The sequence below is a fragment of the Pollachius pollachius genome (assembly GCF_949987615.1).
Source record: "Pollachius pollachius genome assembly, chromosome: 8".
In the NCBI taxonomy this organism is placed as follows: domain Eukaryota; kingdom Metazoa; phylum Chordata; class Actinopteri; order Gadiformes; family Gadidae; genus Pollachius; species Pollachius pollachius.
The window spans coordinates 18,552,683-18,572,668 of record NC_136941.1 but is presented as its reverse complement, the minus strand read 5'-3'; the positions used below and the strand labels follow the sequence as shown (position 1 = coordinate 18,572,668).

General features: G+C 47.2%; 3 protein-coding genes across 3 annotated transcripts; 2 read left to right on the top strand and 1 right to left on the bottom strand.

The window, feature by feature from the left end:
- Positions 1 to 752: 752 nt before the first annotated feature.
- Positions 753 to 5,123, top strand: xkr7a (XK related 7a; the record flags this gene model as incomplete). Its single annotated transcript, XM_079741256.1, has 3 exons — positions 753 to 1,329; positions 3,354 to 3,553; positions 4,171 to 5,123. The coding sequence occupies exons 1-3, from the start codon at positions 800 to 802 to the stop codon at positions 5,121 to 5,123; spliced, it is 1,683 nt and encodes a 560-aa protein (XP_079597382.1). The 5' UTR covers positions 753 to 799.
- A 2,454-nt stretch (positions 5,124 to 7,577) lies between these two features.
- cables2a (Cdk5 and Abl enzyme substrate 2a) lies at positions 7,578 to 16,127 on the top strand. The gene is made up of 9 exons (XM_079741239.1): positions 7,578 to 8,109; positions 8,459 to 8,551; positions 11,155 to 11,232; positions 11,473 to 11,572; positions 11,943 to 12,117; positions 12,255 to 12,352; positions 13,050 to 13,156; positions 13,291 to 13,495; positions 13,908 to 16,127. Exons 1-9 carry the CDS (start codon positions 7,583 to 7,585, stop codon positions 14,046 to 14,048), a joined length of 1,524 nt encoding a protein of 507 aa, XP_079597365.1. The 5' UTR covers positions 7,578 to 7,582; the 3' UTR covers positions 14,049 to 16,127.
- On the bottom strand, positions 15,647 to 19,900 carry LOC307079140 (proteasomal ubiquitin receptor ADRM1-like). The gene is made up of 10 exons (XM_079741253.1): positions 19,841 to 19,900; positions 19,171 to 19,397; positions 18,955 to 19,071; positions 18,066 to 18,189; positions 17,881 to 17,967; positions 17,685 to 17,766; positions 17,272 to 17,525; positions 16,783 to 16,940; positions 16,502 to 16,604; positions 15,647 to 16,244 (listed from the first exon to the last, which is right to left on the bottom strand). Exons 2-10 carry the CDS (start codon positions 19,378 to 19,380, stop codon positions 16,141 to 16,143), a joined length of 1,239 nt encoding a protein of 412 aa, XP_079597379.1. The 5' UTR covers positions 19,381 to 19,397; positions 19,841 to 19,900; the 3' UTR covers positions 15,647 to 16,140.
- Positions 19,901 to 19,986: the final 86 nt, after the last annotated feature.

Genomic DNA, 19,986 nt, shown 5'->3' with positions numbered 1-19,986 from the left:
GCCTACCTGGTATTGAACAACAGCTTTGCCGGTGATGGACTTTGTTCAGCATAAAACTGCTTTTTTATTAAGTATGATAAAGAAATAAATTGATTTATCAAAGCTACTTTGATTAAGCTCATATCAGTTAACTTAAGGGCTGATGATCCATGATACATAGCCTAAATGAATGGCTAATTAAAGCAAGATTCTTGTAGATGGACAGATATCCAAGACTGTTAACCCTCTACCAAAATATTGAACTCCCTGCTTGTTTTTTCAATGACACCCAAACAGATGATTTGTTATTTCTGAATCATTTCCATATACTGAAATGAAGGTTATCCAGTTCGAAACAATAATAGACTTCCTTGGTACCAGTTTATTAGGCCACAATTCATTTATTAATGTGTGGTTCTTGATCTCACCTCTAGGTGTCAGCATCATTTACTTTCCGTGCATTATTTATGAAAGATTTGAAAATGAATTCATCTTTTTCATTCTGGGACAAACCAATTTACAACAATGTTTTTTTTAAATATATATTACAAAAAAAAATGCCATTAATTAACAGTGCTAGTCTTTTTTTAACCAGCGCTCAGGACTGCTCTATTTTTCATGAAATAGTAATGACTAATATTCTGCTATGGGGGTGCAGCGGAGGTAGCGGTCCTCCAATCCTCTCACCTATACCTCGCCCTCTTCATCCTCCCATCCTCCCTCTCTCCCTCACACGCATGCATAGACACAGGCTACATGACCCCCTCCCCCTTCCATCATTTTCCCATCTCTCTTACTCACTCTCTTCTCTACAACAAACATGGCCGCTAAATCTGACGGTGCACCCGTTTCATTGCGAAACGAAAGCCCACCCGAGTGCCCCTCCAGCCTGGACCAACGCTCGCCGCAGTGCCGTCCCGCTGAGAAGCGCTACTCCCTCCTGGACTGCTGCTGGACGCTGTGCGCCCTTTTGGTCTTTTTCTCGGACGGGGCCTCAGACCTGTGGCTGGCCGCGGATTACTACTTAAGGGAAAACTATTGGTGGTTTGCGTTGACTCTAGTCTTTGTGATAGTCCCCTCGGTGGTCGTGCAGGTGTTGAGCTTCAGATGGTTCGCCTACGATTATGCGGAGACCACCGAGAGCGGCACGGCTGCCGCGGTGGTCGCGGCGACGGGCACGGAGAACAATTTCAGCACCAAGGACAGCGATCAGCGGGGCGCTGGCCGCGCTGCTGCGGTCGGGGGGCTGCCTGCAGCGGGCACAGGGGGAGGTGCCCACGGTTGCTGCAGAGTCTTTATGTGGATCTTTCAAGCCATCATTCACATATTTCAGCTTGCTCAGGTCTGGAGGTAAGAATGTGACGATATAAACGGGTGTAAGCAGATGCACTAGCCTATAGCCTACTCGCTCTCCCTGCTCCTATCTGTATCTGTTTCTCGATCTGTGCATGCATGCGGGCTTTGATTAGTCTTTGCATTCTTCCAAGCCCAGCTACATTTCATGTGGGTATGTGTTAATGAAACATGCATAGGACTTCACATGTCGAAGAATATTGTACATTTTTTGACGTCTCACGGGTGGAGAAGTGGCTCCACCCCATTCATGGGCTTCTAGGTCAATAATCTCCTGGGGAAAATCGTCAACTCATCCACAGAAATGCCAATATAGTCAAATCTCCTTTCTTTAGACTCTAAATTATTGTGAAATACTCCTCCTCTGAGTAAATCGTTTTCATGTACAAGGAGTCGTACTGCTGCAGTATCTAAATATATGTAGACCAATTCTCGTGGCTTAATTCCAAGGGATTTAAGCATTCATAATATTAACTTATTTGTTTTTTTGGTCTTCTATGTTCGGCTTTAAGCTCAACCCTAAAACTCAACCCTTAAAAATGTCCCAACGTGTGCTGAGCGAGACCATGAAGCAATGGGTGTACAGGTTCCTCTCCGCTCCCACATGGTTCGGTAGTTCTAGGTCTGTGGGTCAGCTGCTCGGTTAGAGATGGCAAGGCAGTCCTCCAGTCTTGGACGCTCTGATTGGCTCTGGCAGATCTGTGCTGCTGCCAGCCAGGAGGAGGCTTCCAGCTGAACTACGGTGGGAGGAAGGTTAGACGAATAATCTTTACAGACAGACTCTGTGATGATAAAGGAATCAGAGGGGAATCAATTATACAAGCTATCTCTAGGCCACATCTCTCGCCCATTATCCCTCTCTCCTCACAGTTTCTCTTCCTGCCTCTTCAACACTATTTATTGATTTCTTGGCTTCTTCCTGAGACGTTTGTTGTCTGTGTGTGTGTGTTTGTGTGTGTGTATGTGTGGGTGCGTGTGTGAGTGTGTATGTGTGTGCGTAAGCCAGGAGTACATTATACCGATGTGGTAAAGCAGAATTACCGGTAATACCATTAAAGCTGTTGTGCGTTCTCTGTTAATTGTCGCTGCTCTCAGGGCGGCGGGTGTGTGTCTTAAGAGGATTACCTCCTGTGTGCATCCTAAGCCGTAAACTCAGGAACTATCTGACAGTGATACGCAATCAGCGGAATTAGGATCTTTGAAGGGTTGGGCACTATAGTATCTGCAGTAGCTCAGGAGGTGATTGGTAACCGAAAGGTTGCTAGTACGATCCTCGAGTGTTGAGGTTTCCCTGAGCAAGACGACTCACCCTGACCACTCCTGACTGGTTGACTCCGCTGTGAATGTGTGAATAAATGGTTGTAAGTTGCTTCTGATCAAAGCGTCAGCAAAATCGAAGATTCTAAGAAGTAAATTGCCCCTGCATCCTCTCCTGCAGATAATAAAGGCTGTACTGTACGGGCTGGCACATACTGTGTGGATGTATGACGTCCCGCAGGACACTTTGTGTAACAGGAAACCAGAACAAATGAGGGTTACACAAACCCTAGCACGGTTCAGCGATCCCTTTCACACTGGCTCCATCGTCCCCTTGTGCGCGAGGCTCCTTCTGGAGATGCACACAGCCTCGCTACTTAGCGGCTTTCATCCTCTTTTCATGAGAGCAGCGAAAAATAAAAAAATAAAACAGCCTCTTGGAAGCCAAATGGGATGTTTCTCCACAGGGGACGAACCCGAGGAACGTCATCAGCTTAGAGAACCACAGCGCTGGCACGGTTATTGGTTTTTTAAATATTCACGATAATCCAATACATGCAACACATTTCGGGAGCATTAGAGAAAATTGCAAGAGGCGCATTTCACACTCTTTCTACTCTTTAAGTTAATTTTCATTAAGGCTGACCGATCGCAGTGAATCTCTAGTGGACCCCCTCTGTACATGCATCCCCTCTCCTCCCCCTATTCCCCCCCCCCCCCCCCCCCCCCCCCCCCCCCCCCCCCCCCCCCCCCTTCCCCGATAGGTACGTCCACGCCTTGTATCTGGGCGTGCAGAGCCGTTGGCGCGGTGACCACGAGCGGCACCACTTCTACTGGAGCATGATGTTCCAGAGCGCTGATATCAGCATGCTGCGTCTGCTGGAATCCTTCCTCAAAAGTGCCCCTCAGCTTGTTCTGCAGCTCAGCATTATGGTCCAGGCCCGCCAGGTCCTGCCCCTCCAGGGTAAGTCCCCCCACGCTGGGGTCCCGCCCCACTGCAGCACTCAGCACCATGACACCGGTCCACACTGGCACCGTGGCCCTCCAAGTGGCCCTTTAACCACAGGAAACACTGTTGGGGAAACTGTTTACACACGGAGCGCCGAAGACATCAACGTCATGTTTTGGCAGACGATTACCAACTACTCTTTTGACAGTAAAAATAAGCATTGACATCACTTCCACAAACGCCTATTGCTCACATAGAGGGCGATTAGTCACTTGTCTTGGACTCAATAGGGCGCCTGCTGAGTACTGAAAATGTGTCACTTGGTCTCGCTGGGCTCCATGGTTAAGATAATACCCAGTCGCCATTTTCTTTGGAGGAGATTGTTCAGTTGAGTTCTTTTGTCCTTCTGAAAGTAATGATATAATCAGAATGGCCAGTTGTTCGCATTGTAGAGTGCAGCGCAGTCACGATACGGCTTTACTTCGTGGTATTCTTCCCCCTGGTTTCTTCCGTTCTAATCACCCTCATTTCCCTTCTTCTCTCCTTCCAACCTAATTTGTTTCCTCACTCTCTCTCCCACTCCATCCCACTCTTTCTCTCTCACTTCCTTTCTCGCTGTCTTCTGTCCCCAGGGCTCTCTGCCTCCGCCTCTCTGATATCTCTGTCATGGATGATTGCCTCCTATCAGAAGGTCCTGAGGGACTCCCGGGACGACAAGCTCCCCATGACCTACAAGGCAGTCATCATCCAAATCCTCTGGCACCTGTTCACCATCGGCGCGCGTACCATGGCCTTCGCGCTGTTCGCCTCCGTGTTCCAGCTCTACTTTGGCATCTTCATCGTGGCCCACTGGTGCATCATGACCTTCTGGATCATCCAGGGTGAGACAGACTTCTGCATGTCCAAGTGGGAGGAGATCATCTACAACATGATGGTGGGCATTGTGTACATCTTCTGCTGGTTCAGCGTGAGGGAGGGACGTACACGCTGCCGCATGCTCATCTACAGCCTGACGGTGTTTGTGGAGAACGTGGCCCTCACCACCCTGTGGTACCTGTACCGCGGCCAGCACACCTCCGACTTCTCCGCCGTGGCGCTGGTGTGCGTGGTGGCCAGCAGCTACGCCCTGGGCACTTTTTTCATGTGCGTATACTACTGCCTGCTGCACCCCGATGGCCCCATCTCAGGCTGGGGCTACATCGTGGAGAAGGAGCGCCTGGAGGACGAGCCCCTGGCGTCCCCGGCCTCCACCCTGCCCCCCGACGTGGTGGCCAGCCCCCCCAGGACCCTGCCAAGGACTAAGGACCGAGAGCAGGGGGTCGGGGGGGAGGCCGACGTCTTTCAGGTGCGGGCGACCCGGGGGGCTCAGGCCACGCTGCCCCGCCTCACCCCGAGGACTGAGGGGCCGGTGATTCGGATAGACCTCCCCAGGAAAAAGTACCCGGCCTGGGACGCCCACTTCATCGACCGCAGGCTGCGTAAGACCATCCTGGTGCTGGAGAGCTCCGCTCCGGTGACTCCCAGGATCCAGTACCGCTGTCTTGGCACGGCCAAAGAGGTGATGGAGTACGAGACCACCGTGTGACCCGCCGGAGACGCGGCGACGCAGGGTTTCTGTGTGACGAGGTACCAGGGAGAGACCATGCCTGCGGGCGCCGGCCGGGGCTCTAAGAGGTAGACTGAACAGACATTGAGGTCTGTACCGAGGCTAGTGCTGTCTGTGCGGCCCAGCACTGGAGGCAGAGGCGGACAGAGAGGGGGAGGACCGTGAGGGAGGAGGGGGAGGTTTTTCATCTACATACAGTTACAGCCCCGTGATGCCATCCAATAAAGGGTGATTTATATTCCTGTCTGGCTCTCAGGTCATGCTATGTTACAAAACAACATGGTGGTTGACCCGAATGAGAGTTGGCAGCCGGTGATGTTGAGGTAAGCAGTGTGCCACAGAGCTAATGTGTAATGAAACGACTGATAAGAGATACATAACAAAAAGGTGCTAGAATGTGTCCTTTGAAGAGAGGCACTTTTAGAGAGAAGTATTCAACATGTATGAGTATATAGGCCAGATAACAGAGAAATACCGGTTGGTGTTGTGGTTGTGGTCAAACCGAGAAATCACATGCTCTACATCCCTACATCGCTCCCATAGTTGGTATATACGATAGCGGAACAGGTCACTCATGTTGAATACATCTTGCTAATATCCACTTCAATTCATAGGTCAGGCAAATTAACTAAATTGAATGTAAAAGTTTGAAAATACGATCGTGACAACACAGAGAATTGTCATGTCGGTTTGACAGCAGATATTGCAATGGTTTATTTATTTTCCTTCTTTAGGCTAGAAAGAACTGAGACGTGTATGTTTACGGGCCAACCTGGTTGTTGTTTCTGTTGCGCCATGCCAACCAAGCCATTTGATTAGTACACTGTGTTAATTGCATCTCCATGGTTACCATTGCATACTGCTTCCCTTTTTTCACAGCAAAAGCAAAAGAATCGGGATCCGTTTCCATGTGAACACATGTGTGTATGTGTGGGATCCAACTGTATGTTAAAGGGGTAGAGACACGGGCAGTTCTATCTTTAACTGTGCGTCCACATGTTTTTTTCAAAAAAAAAAGTTAAAAAAATAATATTGGCTGCACACACCCCAGAAAAAGCATTTATATTATTGATGATAAAGGCATGTGCTACTTGTTAAATCAGGGTGTTGGGTTGATGTTCTGTAGAGTAGTCAGAGAGGGAGATGTTTGTTCATGTCGCTGTGCCTGTATTAAATATGCCGTGAGCTGAAACGCTCAGTTGGTGCATATATAATACGGATGTACGGAACAGGACTTAGTGAGTGTTTTGTCATGTGCATTTCTATGAACCTGTGTCATTTAAACGTGACAGATTTAAATGACTAGCCTACTGTTCGGACATTGTGTTCTCCAAGGTACCACTGAAATAGGAATGGCTCCACCTCAAAGCACCCCATCAGTGTCACACTAACAAAGCCATGGGTTATGAATAATGGTGCTAACTGTCCGATCCCTCGCTGTAACAATGAGACTACGACCCGTATAGTGTTCTGGACAAGAGTTTGGCTGTACCTCAGATACCTACTATTCACGTTTCTAGAATCAAAGCCTTAAACTGGTTGTTGTCTCGCTCACAGCAGCTGCAAAAGATGAACTAAACGGTGGAAGGACACTTTCATGATGATGTTGTTGTTGTTGCAAAAATAAAAAAATAAAAAAGAGCTGTGTGTCTAAATTGGCTTGACTGTTTATTCACCCTGTCATAGACACTATTGCTTAGCATAATAACCCCCTCAGCACTGTTTGAATCCTGAACCAAAACCATATGTATGTCATTCACCTCCATGACTGTAAAAAGGAAAATATGTTTTTCCATTCGGATTTTGTCCAAGGTGGGACCCTCTCCATCGGAAAATGACACATTTCCCTACTGGGCAATATTTGGATCATTAAATTGGATAGACTTGGACATCTTACCTTCAAATGTGCTCATACAAACCCATGGTACATTTTTACACAATATGTTTATATTATATAGCACATTGAACGTTTCCCTTTCAATTAATTTGGCTAATAATGTCAATATCGAGGACGAATTTTATCAGTTTGTCCAAAAGCTATAGTTAAAATTAGTATTTGATCATAGGCTTAATATTGGTAAATAAAAGTAAATTAGTTAATGACATAGATTTAAGATTGCTGTTGACAACATATCAATTATAGATTCACCTGAGAATTCCCATCTGGTTAAATACTGAGGACCCATTGTCCCCAGGGCACTAGTCCCGCCCTCTTGTCCCGCCCTCTGGTCACGACCTCCGGTCCAGCCCTCTGGTCCCGCCCTCTGTTCCGGCCCCCTCTCGTTTACAACACAGGGTTCAGTCATCCAATGGACTACGATCGCTCTGTATGTATTTGCATGATAATAATATAGACCAATGGGTACGGTGGGGGCGTGGTCAGTATTCATGTACCGGCTAGTGGATTTCCCACTCGAACCTCCACATTTCAAACTAGAATGGCGACTGCTGCCTGTGGTCTTCAGTCCACAGGAAACACCACAACCAAATCCCACAAAGAACGCCAAAAGAAAGCCAAGGATTCAGGACGGAGGCAAGCGGCGCTGTTGTTCCTCTCCAATATCTCGCTTGATGGACGACCCGTGTGCCACATTACCAATGGAAGTATCGAACAAAAAGACGTCGCCGATCTCCACGTTAGAGACGTCGGCGCACCGGCCAAACCTCCGCCGGTGGGAAACCAGGAATGTGTCGTCCAGGTGTCACCCGTAGCCCCCGCTGCCGGCCCGGCGATCGGCGCGCTGAGCCCCGGTCGCCCTTCTTTGGTAATTTCACCGGGACCAGCAGCAAGTGTCGCCGTGGCCAATGAAGTATTTTTGGAGGGTGGTAGCGAAGACACGATGCCCCTGTCGCTAGAAGCTCCTCTCTCCCCGATCACTCCCGGACATCCGTCCAGTGCCAGGTCGCCGTCTGTGTTCAGCCCCGTCCAGGGAGTCAGTGCCACACATCTGGATTCGCGTCAAAGGTGAGACAGTGGCCTCGTGAATGTTTTCATGTGTCGCGGATGATCCACGGGCCTTTACTAGGGTATGTTTACTTCCGTATGTTAGAGCATCGGCAGGTACGCTAGTCATCTCTTGTTTCATACTAGTTTCGTTTGCTTCTGCATCCTGTTTTGCTTTCTATAAAAACTCAATTTAGGATAATAAAGTGTCTGAGCTCATATGCCCATCTTCCTTGTTCATTTGTTTTCATTAAAGAAGAAGAGGGAAGCTATTTCGCAACCATAACAAGTCCCATGCGTGAACACACGTCACGACTGATTGCATTTGATTGCAGGATATATGAATGTGCCCGTTTTGTTTTGTCTCAAGAATAAGAAACGTCTCCGGCTCCCCTGGACCGAAGGCGCCCAAGAAGGTCCACTTCATCAGGAGTATGAGACAGTACGACACCAGAGGAAGCAGGTTGGTTCATTGTTATGCAGTATGTGTGTCATTTACTAACAAACTGGTTTCCTTGTTTGGCTGGAGGTAACTAGTTGTCTGAGTATTACATAATAAGCTTATCTTTCAGTCTAAAATCATAAGCTCCTTATACCCACACTACCTGGAGGTCAACAAACACACTCATGATAAAGGCAGTGCACTGCATCTGTGTGGTGATTGCGATGGCATATCCAATATCACGTAAACCATTCAAAACTAAGGCCAAAGAGAGGTACAAAATGGCACTACCTACCGGATTGTCATTAAGTTACCTTTATGTAAGAGGGTGCTGTAATATTACGACTGGAATATGCAGTCTTCCTCATTCCTATGATGTCTTTTCTGTGTTGTGGTTGTGGGAATTCTTGTTTTAAGTTTGTAAAAGGCCCTAATACTGGTGTTCAATCCTATCATTATTCCATCGAGCAGCTCATGGCATACTCATCTGTCATGCATGTGTCATGTGCTCTTATCCCCTTGTTTCTATCTTGGGTTAGTCCTTTTCCCGTGTCTGTTTTTGCTGGTGTGTGCAGAATCCCCCTGTAGCTACACCACAACGTAACACTCTACACTTTCTGTGTCTATTTTGAAGCTTGTTGATGGACACTGGGCAGATGATTAACATTAAACCAGTTAACAGTCCTGTATGTTTATTAAGGACTACCTTTACCCATACCCATTGAACAAAGTCAGTAAGCTTTGAGGTGTGGTGTCTCTTCCTCGTTATATACTCTTTAGGATACACTGCTGACCCTGTATTCGCTTGAAAATATGTAATTTCTTGAGCCAGACAGTTGGCTAATCTGCAGGTGTTTGTGCAGTTATCTTTGTCAAGAAGACCAACTCCATGTTGGGTCAACATCAACATTTGCTGATTGAGAATTCAATGGATAATAAGGACAAAGTGTCAAAACAACTGTCCCTCTGTAACCTTTTCCTAAAACGTATTTGAGTCTGTTCATTTGTTTCCAAGAATGTACCGGGTTTTAGATAATTCTACCAGCTCTACTCTCAGTATGTTTCATTTCCTAAATGTGAAGATGGATTCTGCTTGCCACTAAAACAGGACCAGACTTGTTTGAATTTAATCTTAAGAAAACATTGTTCTTAGTCTGAAGCACCAAAGAAAGCAATAAGTCAGTAAATCCTGTGACATATGAAACCATTGTTGGAATAACAGAGTTTGCTTTCGGTAAACTTGTTTTGTTGTAGAAGCTTGCAAGAAGCAAACCGCTAAGAACTCCATCCATTTTAAACCTTGTCAGTTGAGAAGGGCTCTGCTTGGCTGTGCTTTTGTTGTCAATGGCGAATTCCAAGTAACTAGGCCATAAGCCCCCTAACAGCACTCACATGTGGTCTCTTTCCATTGGCCCTTTTGGCCAGGCCCAGTCAAACAATGCCACGCTGCTATACGTTTCTATTACTGTTTAAATGCCTGATATGTATCTCCAGAGGGCTATAGCGACCTGACCTGCCCCCACGCAGGCTGGGTGATGTCAGCCTCGCTAGCTGGTTGGAGCAGATGTTGGACCTCAAATTGAAGGAAAACAACAATGAAAATGCATAACTGCGTTTGAGTCGCATCGCCATGCTAGATTATGACTAAGAGATCCGAACAGCTTGGTTTGTGACTATTTGTTCGTTCCTATAACTATATAGGCGTTATTAGAAAGGGTAATGGAGAGCTGGATAGAAGGGCATTGCAATGATTTCAGTTTGACGATATTCACCCTTAAAAAAAAATACGGCTTGTGGCAATAAACCCAGGTCTAAAGATTTCACAATGGACGATATTTCACACTCTTAGATTGTTGATATTGATATCCATCACGTTTCTTCCCTGATATTAAGGACATTGTGTGGCACCTGGGAAAATATGTGTAACATTGTCCAGTGTGTAAACAAGACTAATCTGAAATTCATCAGGTTCTCAATGAGCTATTGAGAAGAGGAATCAAAAAAAGGGGAAGGTTGAATATCAAACTCAATTCATCATGCCCGATCTCATAGTGTGGGTTCCGTATGTCTCAAACAACCCAAATATATCAGATGTCCCTTATACGAATCAAATTGTCTGTCGGTAGGCTATAATATAAAAAAAGACTACAATTGTTTGTTGTGTCATCGAATCGAGACGAGTGCGTCATCAGTTGAAGACACACCTTCAAGCCGGTCGCCCTGTTGTTATGTTCTGAGTCCAGCCTGGCCAGTATAGTATAATGGGAAACGGAGAGCACGTGCTTATCTGTGTGGCGAGTGTGGGGCCGAGCCCCTGTGGACGCCAATTGGGCCCCTGTGGACGCCGGCCGGGCCCCTGTGGACGCCGGCCGGGCCCCTGTGGACGGCCGGGCCCCTGTGGCGGGAGGGCCCCTGTGGTGGGAGGGCTGGGCCCCTGTGGACGGCCGGGCCCCTGTGGACGGCCTGGCCCCTGTGGAGGGCTGGACCCCTATGGACGCCGGCCGGGCCCCTGTGGAGGGCTGGACCCCTGTGGCGAGAGGGCTGGGCCCCTGTGGGGGCCGCCTGGAGGAGTTCAGCCTGGTGAGGGCTTGTAGACTCACACACCCTTTATTCTGTGTCCCCAGGATCATGCTGATATGTGCCAAGCGATCTCTATTTGCTGCTTTCTCAGTGCTGCCCTATGGAGACAGCTTTGAACTCAGGTACTATACAATCCACTCCCCCGACCAGTAGAGTGCACCCTTCACCCCCCACCCAACCCATCCATCCATCCATCCATCCATCCACCCACCCAGCCTCCATCCATCCCCGGGTCATGATGCCCATCTCTTCTGTGTGCCGTGTGCCTCAAAGCGCTGGGAGGGAGGGTGGGGGAGGGAGATCGTCTAGAAAGTGCTTACATGTGTTTCTGTTTTTCTTCCTCCTCCTCTCTCCCTTTGCAGTGACACCAAGCTGGAGGTCCAGAGACAGAGGCTGTCCTCCGTGGTGGCCGCTGACCTCATCCCGTCTCTGGAGGGCATGGAGCTTGGAGCCTACGGCAAGGTAGGTCCTCCCCATGGGGGCGGGCACAGGAAGTCAGGGTTGTGGGCGGGGTTGTCGTTCGGTGACATTATATTAGAAACTCCATTGATTGTTTAGCCTTGAGCACAGATGAATCAATTGGGACGTAAACAATGAAAACGGTTGCCCGCGGTCTGAGTTCATATCATTCTATTGGCGTACATTTCAATGAAACATGTTGAATGAAAGAGATTCTTCAACAGTAGGGTTTTGGTCTCTTGCTCTTCCTCCATAGCCTTGTGAGGCCATACAAAATATTAAAGTTTTGTATATTTTGTATATTATACAAATGTATATAATTTTGTATATTTTGGAAGAGGCTTTAACCCCCCCCCCCCCCCCTTTCCCCCAGACGGTGTCCTACGCCCAGTTCCTGTACCCGACCAACGCCCTGGTGCGGACCCGGAGCAGCGGCCTGCCCGAGAGCTTCGCCGCCGCACCCACTCCTCAGTCCCGTTTCCGCGGCAACGGGCAGAGGAATCTCACCGCCCCTGCTCGCCTGAACAGCAGTGTTGCACAGGAGCCATGTACGCACGCACACACATACTCACTCTTTCACTCTCCCTCTTTATGCTTTCCAGTCTTCTGGCTCACCTCCTAGGTTGTATTATTACAGTGACCTGGTTAATGATTGTGGTTTTATGAATGAATCGCTGATGGGCAGGTACGGAGGAGACGCTGGAGTATGACCCCAGCTGGCTCAGCGACCCTCAGTGGCCCTGCGGCCGACACAAGAGGGTGCTGATCTTTGCCTCCTATGTGGTGAGCTTTTGTTGTATGTGATCCATGAGTGATTCAATGGGCCCCTTTCCTTACCTGCTGTTAATTACCCAAGAGCTCCCTTTTCTAAACCTAGCCTGGAGGGATGAAACATCTGCTTTATCAAACCCATTTAGATTCAGTGATGTTGGCCATTAAGGTTATTTGCTCCATTGCTTTAGTATCAAACCTCTTGCGCAGTGAAGGATAATGCAACTCTATGTTAGTAGAGGGTAGTACAACTATTTACAGCCATTCACTCAAACAACCCTGGGCAGGGTTCAATTCAATGTTCTGTTTAGTAATCGAACGACATGAACCGTGTGTGTGTGTGTGTGTGTGTGTGTCCCTCATTGACTGACTCACTAGTGACGGAAACACACCAAGAACAATTTAATTAATTAAACACAATCAACACATTTATCAGTCTGAACTTGCCACTTTGCCAAGCTACCACTGTGCTGTTTTGGAGTTTGCTTGCTCAGCATTGTGAATGTTTTCCTATAGCAAGGTGTGTGTGCGTGTAAGATAAGCCAGGTCTTTGTGTTTGGGCTCAGGGGAAATCATTTGAGGGTAAGTGTAAATTATTATATTCCTCTGAGGCTGGGGCAAATGTCAGCATTCAAAATGATCTTGACCCTTCAGGGCCAGTGAACCAGATCTGGATGAAGCCATGTTGACACTAGTTTGTCGTCTGCAGACCACCGTCATAGAGTATGTGAAGCCCTCAGACCTCAAGAAAGACATGAACGAGACCTTCAAGGAGAAGTTCCCCCACATCAAGCTGACGCTCAGCAAGATCAGGAGGTACCGTCTCCTCACCTGTTCACATTTTACACAGCTCTTTACGACAGCGTCCTCGTTAGTTGGTGCATCTGGATGGTGGTCTCCTGCGCTTTCCATCATCTTTTAACGTGTCCGTCGCTCCGTCCCTCCTCCAGTCTGAAGAGAGAGATCCGTGCCATGGGCGAGGAGGGCAGTCTCCAGCCGGTCACCATAGCTATGGCCTTTGTCTACTTTGAGAAGCTGGTCCTGCAGGGCCGCCTCAACAAGCACAACAGGAAGCTGGTGTCAGCGGCGTGCGTCCTGCTGGCCGCCAAGATCAGCAGCGACCTACGCAAGCCTGAGGTCCGGCAGCTCATCGACGTGAGTGCCACCCTGCAGCTTGATTATCTAATCGGTTGGTTGTTCATATGCTTGTTCCAGCGTGCATTATGCAGCATGACCCTCCTTGATAATTAGAGCATTGAGTTTTCCTCTTGCTCTCTGGGCAGCTGGGGTTAAGGGTGTCATAAAACATGGCCTGTAAAGCCCTTAAGGGTGACTTGAGAGATATTAAAATGACCATGTTAAAGTGATGCAGCTCTTATATTCTTGATTGCTTTTATGACTTCTTTGCACCGCTGATTCAGTGTGACTAATTAGCTTAACATTAACAGCCAACAATATGCATTACCAGCCGTTGGCGACTCAACTCCCCAACACATCCACAACACAACACATCCATTAAAGTGTCTTACTCACAACACAAACACCCTCTCTGTCTGTGGCCCAACAGAAACTGGAGGAGCGATTTCGTATAAACCGACGGGAGCTGATTCCTCTGGAGTTCCAAGTGCTGGTTGCCTTGGAGATGGGCCTCTACCTTCCTGAGAGCAAGGTCATGCCACATTACCGCCGGCTGGTGAAGCAGGGCTAGCCCCCTGTGTAACGCTGGCCCTCAAGCAGATTGACTTTCATGCCGCCGTTCCATAATGACGCATTGAAACAAAAGTTGTTTGTCTCCACCGGTCGCCCCTGATGCTGGAAGCGGCGTGAGGGCGACTGTGTGAACGTGTAGCCGGGACTGAAACACTGATCCAATGAGGTCGGGGGGCCTTTCCCCTCGGACATCATCATCAGTGCATCCATCTCCGCCATACCCTGTCGTAGACATCTTTTGAGAAACAAAACAAAGTGAGTAAGTATTTAGTGATACTTTTTGTATTATGGAGGATGTCTCTTCATGAAGGATGGGATCATTTTGAAACTCGTCGTTGGTGTTTGTGGCCTGGAATGTATGTGTGTTTTCGTTTTGGTGTGGTATTCTGGTGTCTATCCAGCATTGAACTCTATGTTAGAGACATTCAACCAGCACATTGATGGTGCTTTACTTTTGGTTTTGGGGTGTGTTGTTATTTTATACTTCTCTTTGTATTGTTAACTATTTATGCCATGTGCAAAAGGTACCATTTCTAAATGTTATGTATTTGTTGTGGTGTGGAATTTGTCGATCTTCATGTACCTGGTAACTAAAGATCATTTGCACTTTAAGCGTCTCTACAGGGCCGTGTAGTGGCTCCTACTAGCCCCGTCTGGTCCAGCTCTACTGTGTTTCTATAAATACACTGTGAAACAGGTGTGTCGTACAATGAACTGTGGTCAGAAAGTAACGTCTTAGGGTGATTTAGAGATGGTGTTGTCGTCTTACCAGTGGGTCAGCATGTTCCAGTGCAAATGGTGGCCTTTTTTATTGGGAGTAGAGTATATTTATTTGATGTGTTTTTTATTTTTATGAGAATATGTTTATATATGCTCCAGCAGAATGCAGTCAGTGCTGACACTGTTTGGTCTACCACACTGTTGATTAACGTTCACTCTTATCATACATCCGTTTCAATCCAGCTTAAGTGTGCATATTGGTCTCGACATTTTACACTGCGTTGCCAGTGTAGTGATCTCGTTTCGAACACTTTTCAGTTCTCAGGACATTACATCAAGCTTGTAGAAAGAGGTCAGATAGGCAAAAGTAGTCTTGATGGCAACTCTAGTGAACGTCAAGGTTAAAACAGTGGGTGATTTATTCTGAGCCTCAACCTTTATTCATAGGGGAGTGAATGTATAAGCACAGACGTGTTTTTAATGTACCAAAACTGTCATGGTATTTAATGTATTTATTGCGCAACATTTGGCAGGATTTAGCTGCACAAAACATTACTATGAACAAAGTGCCTACAACAAACCTTTGCAGTGAAATGCATCACCATCTACTGACGATGATCCAGTCAACTTCTCAGTCACACAGCTACTGAAGTTGTGGTATTCTAAGGGATCACCTGTCTGTCCAGAAAGGACAGCCCTTATATTTCACTTTTAGTAGTTTAATAATCATCAAATTGTTGCCTGCACGGGTAGATGGATTACATTCTGATCTCTACTGCTTATTGTCAAAGAGCTCCGTTTTACATTTCTTGATATATTGTGTTACTGTTCAAAACAGTAACACAATATATATGATATATATATATTGTATGAATGTTTCATTATCAAATGATTTTTTTTTTCTCCAACAAATATTTAAAAATATATATTTTTAGAATTGTGAACACAAGAATGAATTGTCTTTTAATTCAGTCAACAGTTGTATGTTTATTACAGGATTAGTTTGTTCTTAAAGGGTACCGATACTGTGCGCAAAGCTACTCTTATGGCTAGAAGAGCAACCAAATCTTTGTTTTTATTTTAAATAGACCAGCATGCTGATGTCCATTTTGCTGTTGACATGTCTTCTTACTGTAGACTGTGACTCCCAGCAGTGATGTTTCATCTTGCAATGTGTCACACTCCATGAGGCTCTGTCTGAAACCACTCTGACAACACACTGCTTTGGCCACCGCCACAATTTGTATTCATAAGTATATGTTCTTTGTTCAGCCACACTTTTAAATAAATATTTACCATCGTCTTTTAATCCTAATGATGAAGTGGTAAAAAAGCATAAATAAATAAATAAATCAAGCAATAAAACACTTCTAGTCTAGGCTCATGTCTTCATCGTCATCCTTCTTGTCTTTGGCGTCTCCGTCTTCGGTGGACTTGGTCTCAGTCTCCATGGCTTTGGCAAAAGCCTCCACATCTGAGGAGATCCCACATAAGATACATTTGAGCAATTATCGTACTGCATTCTGTCCAATAGACTTACGATCATGGAAAGCGATCACCAAGTAAGTTTATTTTGAAAACAAAGTGCCTTTTTAAACAGCATTTTAGAAACAAAGATCAGCTCGTTTGAACAGTTTGTTTCCTCCCCATCGTTTCTGAACAGTCCAGTATATTCCTAAAAGGCCACATGTGGTCACAAGGTAACTCCTGGTATGTGGACAAAACACTGACCTCCTTTGTTGGCAGCATCAACAGCCTCGGCAGGCAGGCCAAACTGGTTCATGAGAGGCCCCAGCTGCCCCGACGCCAGGGCACTGCTGAACATGCTCATAGCCTGCAGAAAGCACCGGCAGAATGGAGGGTTTGTGCACCGTGTTTGGAAAGGCAGCCCTGTGTTTATTAACTTGGTTTACTCAATGAACCTGAATACATGTGTGCAAACATAGAAACAGGTCCATTCTCTCCGGACATTGTTCGATGGTGTGACTGTGAGGTGACCTTGTGCGCTGTACCTGCTGAAACTGTGGTGAGCTGATGGTGTGGCTGAGCTCCTCGCTGCTCTGCGGGAGAGACTCCCCAGATGGCAGGTAGGGTGTCAGCCTCTGCTGCACCTCCGCGTTGGCCAGGATGGGAGCCATGATCTCGGGTGTCAGGACGCTGGCCAGATCCACTGCAAGACAAGCACACCATTGACCCGGTCGTTACCATCAACTCCAGTTGAACTGCTGACATTTTTTAACTGAACTCCCCTCCTGCACACACTAGAAGAGCCAGGGTATTAAAACGATTTTTTAAATTGTTCATTCAGTCCAACTGAATGAACGTACTAACTACAGAATATAGTTGACACAATGCATAACATATTTCCATTTCCATTTCCATTTAGGGCATTTAGCAGACGCTTTTATCCAAAGCGACTTACAATCCCTGGTGTTATCTCCAACTTTAATAACACCAGGGAGCTGCCTGTGTTCTCCACATGCTCTCAGTGCTCTCCTCACCCCCTTGTCCCCCTGCCGGTACGTTCATGGTGGCCAGGATGCTCTGCAGGTCACTGAGCTGGATGGGCTGCGTGGGGCTGGCCGCCCCTGCCGCCGCCAGGCTGGGGCCCACCGGGGTGGTGGGGCTGCTGTCGGTGGGGGAGGCGGCCGAGGTGGCCGACGGGGTGACGGGGGTGCTGGGCACCTGGGTCGAGCCTAGACGGGTGGCAGCGGCAGCGGCAGCGGCGGAAGTCGGGGTGACCAGGGAGGAGGGGCTGAGGGGGAAAAGGGGCTTGGTCAGTGCATGGCCAACGGCCGGCCTTGACGACGTTCAGTCAGTTGGCTACACACGGCAATCAGAGGAGCCGTCATTCATAGTTTATAGGCCGAGGGCGTCAGGGGGGACAGTGATAGATGATAGGTAGATGCAGTACCTTGTGGAGGAGTTGCTGGCTGCAGAAGCACTGCTGCCCAAGAGGCTGGCCAGGCCCGGTCCGGCCAGCGCACCAAGACCACCTGCGTGAGTCGTTCAGAAACATATGTTAGTTTCCCGACAAAGTAACTAATCGGAGTCCTGATCCACTGTTCACAGGGGCTGTGTGCACACGGTTCAGTCAGGTCGAAACGCACCGAGGCCCCCCAGTCCAGTGGGTCCGATCAGCTGCATCAGCTGGTTGTGGCTCATGTTCCCCAGGAGGCTCTGCAGGCCGCCTTCCCCTTTAAGTGAAGAGACGGCGTGTTGAAATGCGACTCTTTCTTTACGACACTATAGAAGTGCTCAGGAGTAAGTCACTGAAGCTGCCCCTTGTCTTTACCTCCGAGGGCGGACAGGTCGTGTCCTCCGCTGCCGCCGCTGCCCAGGGCCCCGGGCATTGGGGGGTTGTTCAGGTACTCATTCACCTTGCGACAGTGTTCCTCGTCTTTATCAGACTTGGGCTCCTGACGTATGGAAAACGAAAGGAAACCTTGAGCCAGTTGGGACGATATTTGCTGCACTAATCCGATCTGGCGCCTCACTTATTAGTGAACATCCTCATGGAAGTCTTTTTTTATTATTTGTTATAAAATGTCTGGAATATGGTTTATTTCCAAAGACATGGATTTATGTTTGTTTTTTATTTTTATTTTATTCTGGACAAATTACCGAATTATAAGTAAATATTGTTTTCCTTCAAACCAGACACTGTGACTGCATTGGGTCTTTAAAGTTTTGACAATGAATTAATAAGCTCCCACACTTGTAAATGCATTTTAGCTGATTAATTAACAATGTAACAGGATATCATGCACAAATTGCAATGATACAACGGCCTCCTGTGTAAATGTACCAACCAGAGGGTGGTTAAACAGACTGGGCCTTATTCACAGGCCCTGGAGACGCCCATGAAGCACTAAAGCAAACCAGGAGGCGCTGTTATATACCATCATAGCCACCTGATCATTAAAACACGATCAAACTAAATCATGGCTGTAGCAAAAACACCATCCGAGCCACCATTTCATCACAACAGATATACATACAGACAAATATGTTTCAGTGTATCCTCAACCCTTGTCAGTACTGTGGTTTAATATATAACGTATTATGTATTTTTACAGACTACGTTCATAGTTCACCTCATTAATCATAAACATTCCTTAGTGGTTTAATGTTTGTAGGACTACTATAGGAGTATTTGTCAAGTAGTCCATGGAGCCACATACCTGAATCCAGAAGAACAGTCTCTTGGATCCAGCTTTGAACTTCAACACATACACCCTTCCTGTAGTGCACTGGCTCACCCGCTTGAACTCACAGTCATCAGGGAAGATGATGAGGTCCTACATATCAACACATGGGAGATGCTTAATATGCTTCACTAACAGACCGAAACTGAGAGTATGGGACTGATTACATGAGGCAATACTTTTCCCACATACATCATCCACGTTCCCGGTGGTCCGGTCCTTCCAGCAGAAATGGATCAGGGAGTCATCAGTCTGCTGGATGTAGACCTGGCCCTTTCTCTTATCAGGGGTCACTGTGCTGCCCTTCATGGTCATTTTACCGGCCCGGAACTCGACCAGGTACTTGCTGGATGATCCACGGGAGCCAGACACCAGGCTAGGGAACAGGGCTCCGGAGGCCATGGCGATGACTGGGGTGACTTGGGAGACAAACAGTGAGATGTCAGGCATTTCACAGGCACCAAGGCCAATGGGGGTTGGTTGTTGACGTGCATATAGGGAAAGAGGATGTTGTTTCCATATAAAGGCTATCTTCTTGACACAGGGCTAGGTATTTTCAATACACATTAGTTACACCCTCATAAATGCAACAATGATATGGGAAAAGGGTAGAAAATGGTATCATTCTTGATTGTCTATATTATTAAACGTAACTGTTAGACGTACAAATAGCAAGAGCTATTGGATGAGATGAGCAGCCGCACGTCGCTCTGATGACAGTGCATCATGTAGCATAGCTAACGTCTGAGGTTACATTCATTCAAATTCTAGATTTCTTTGGCGTCCGTATATGTAACAGATATATACCATTCAACATTTTATTCAGCATATGGCATCATTTATTTGAGAGCGTTGTACTTACATGTATTGCAGTAATATCAGCAGACGCGAAATGGTAAACCCAGACCACCACACAACTACGATTGGCTGACTGTTACTGCTTCATTGTGGTTGGTCGAGATTCACGTCACTCCGGGAATCCTGCGTGTTCGGTAGAGAGCTCACCCA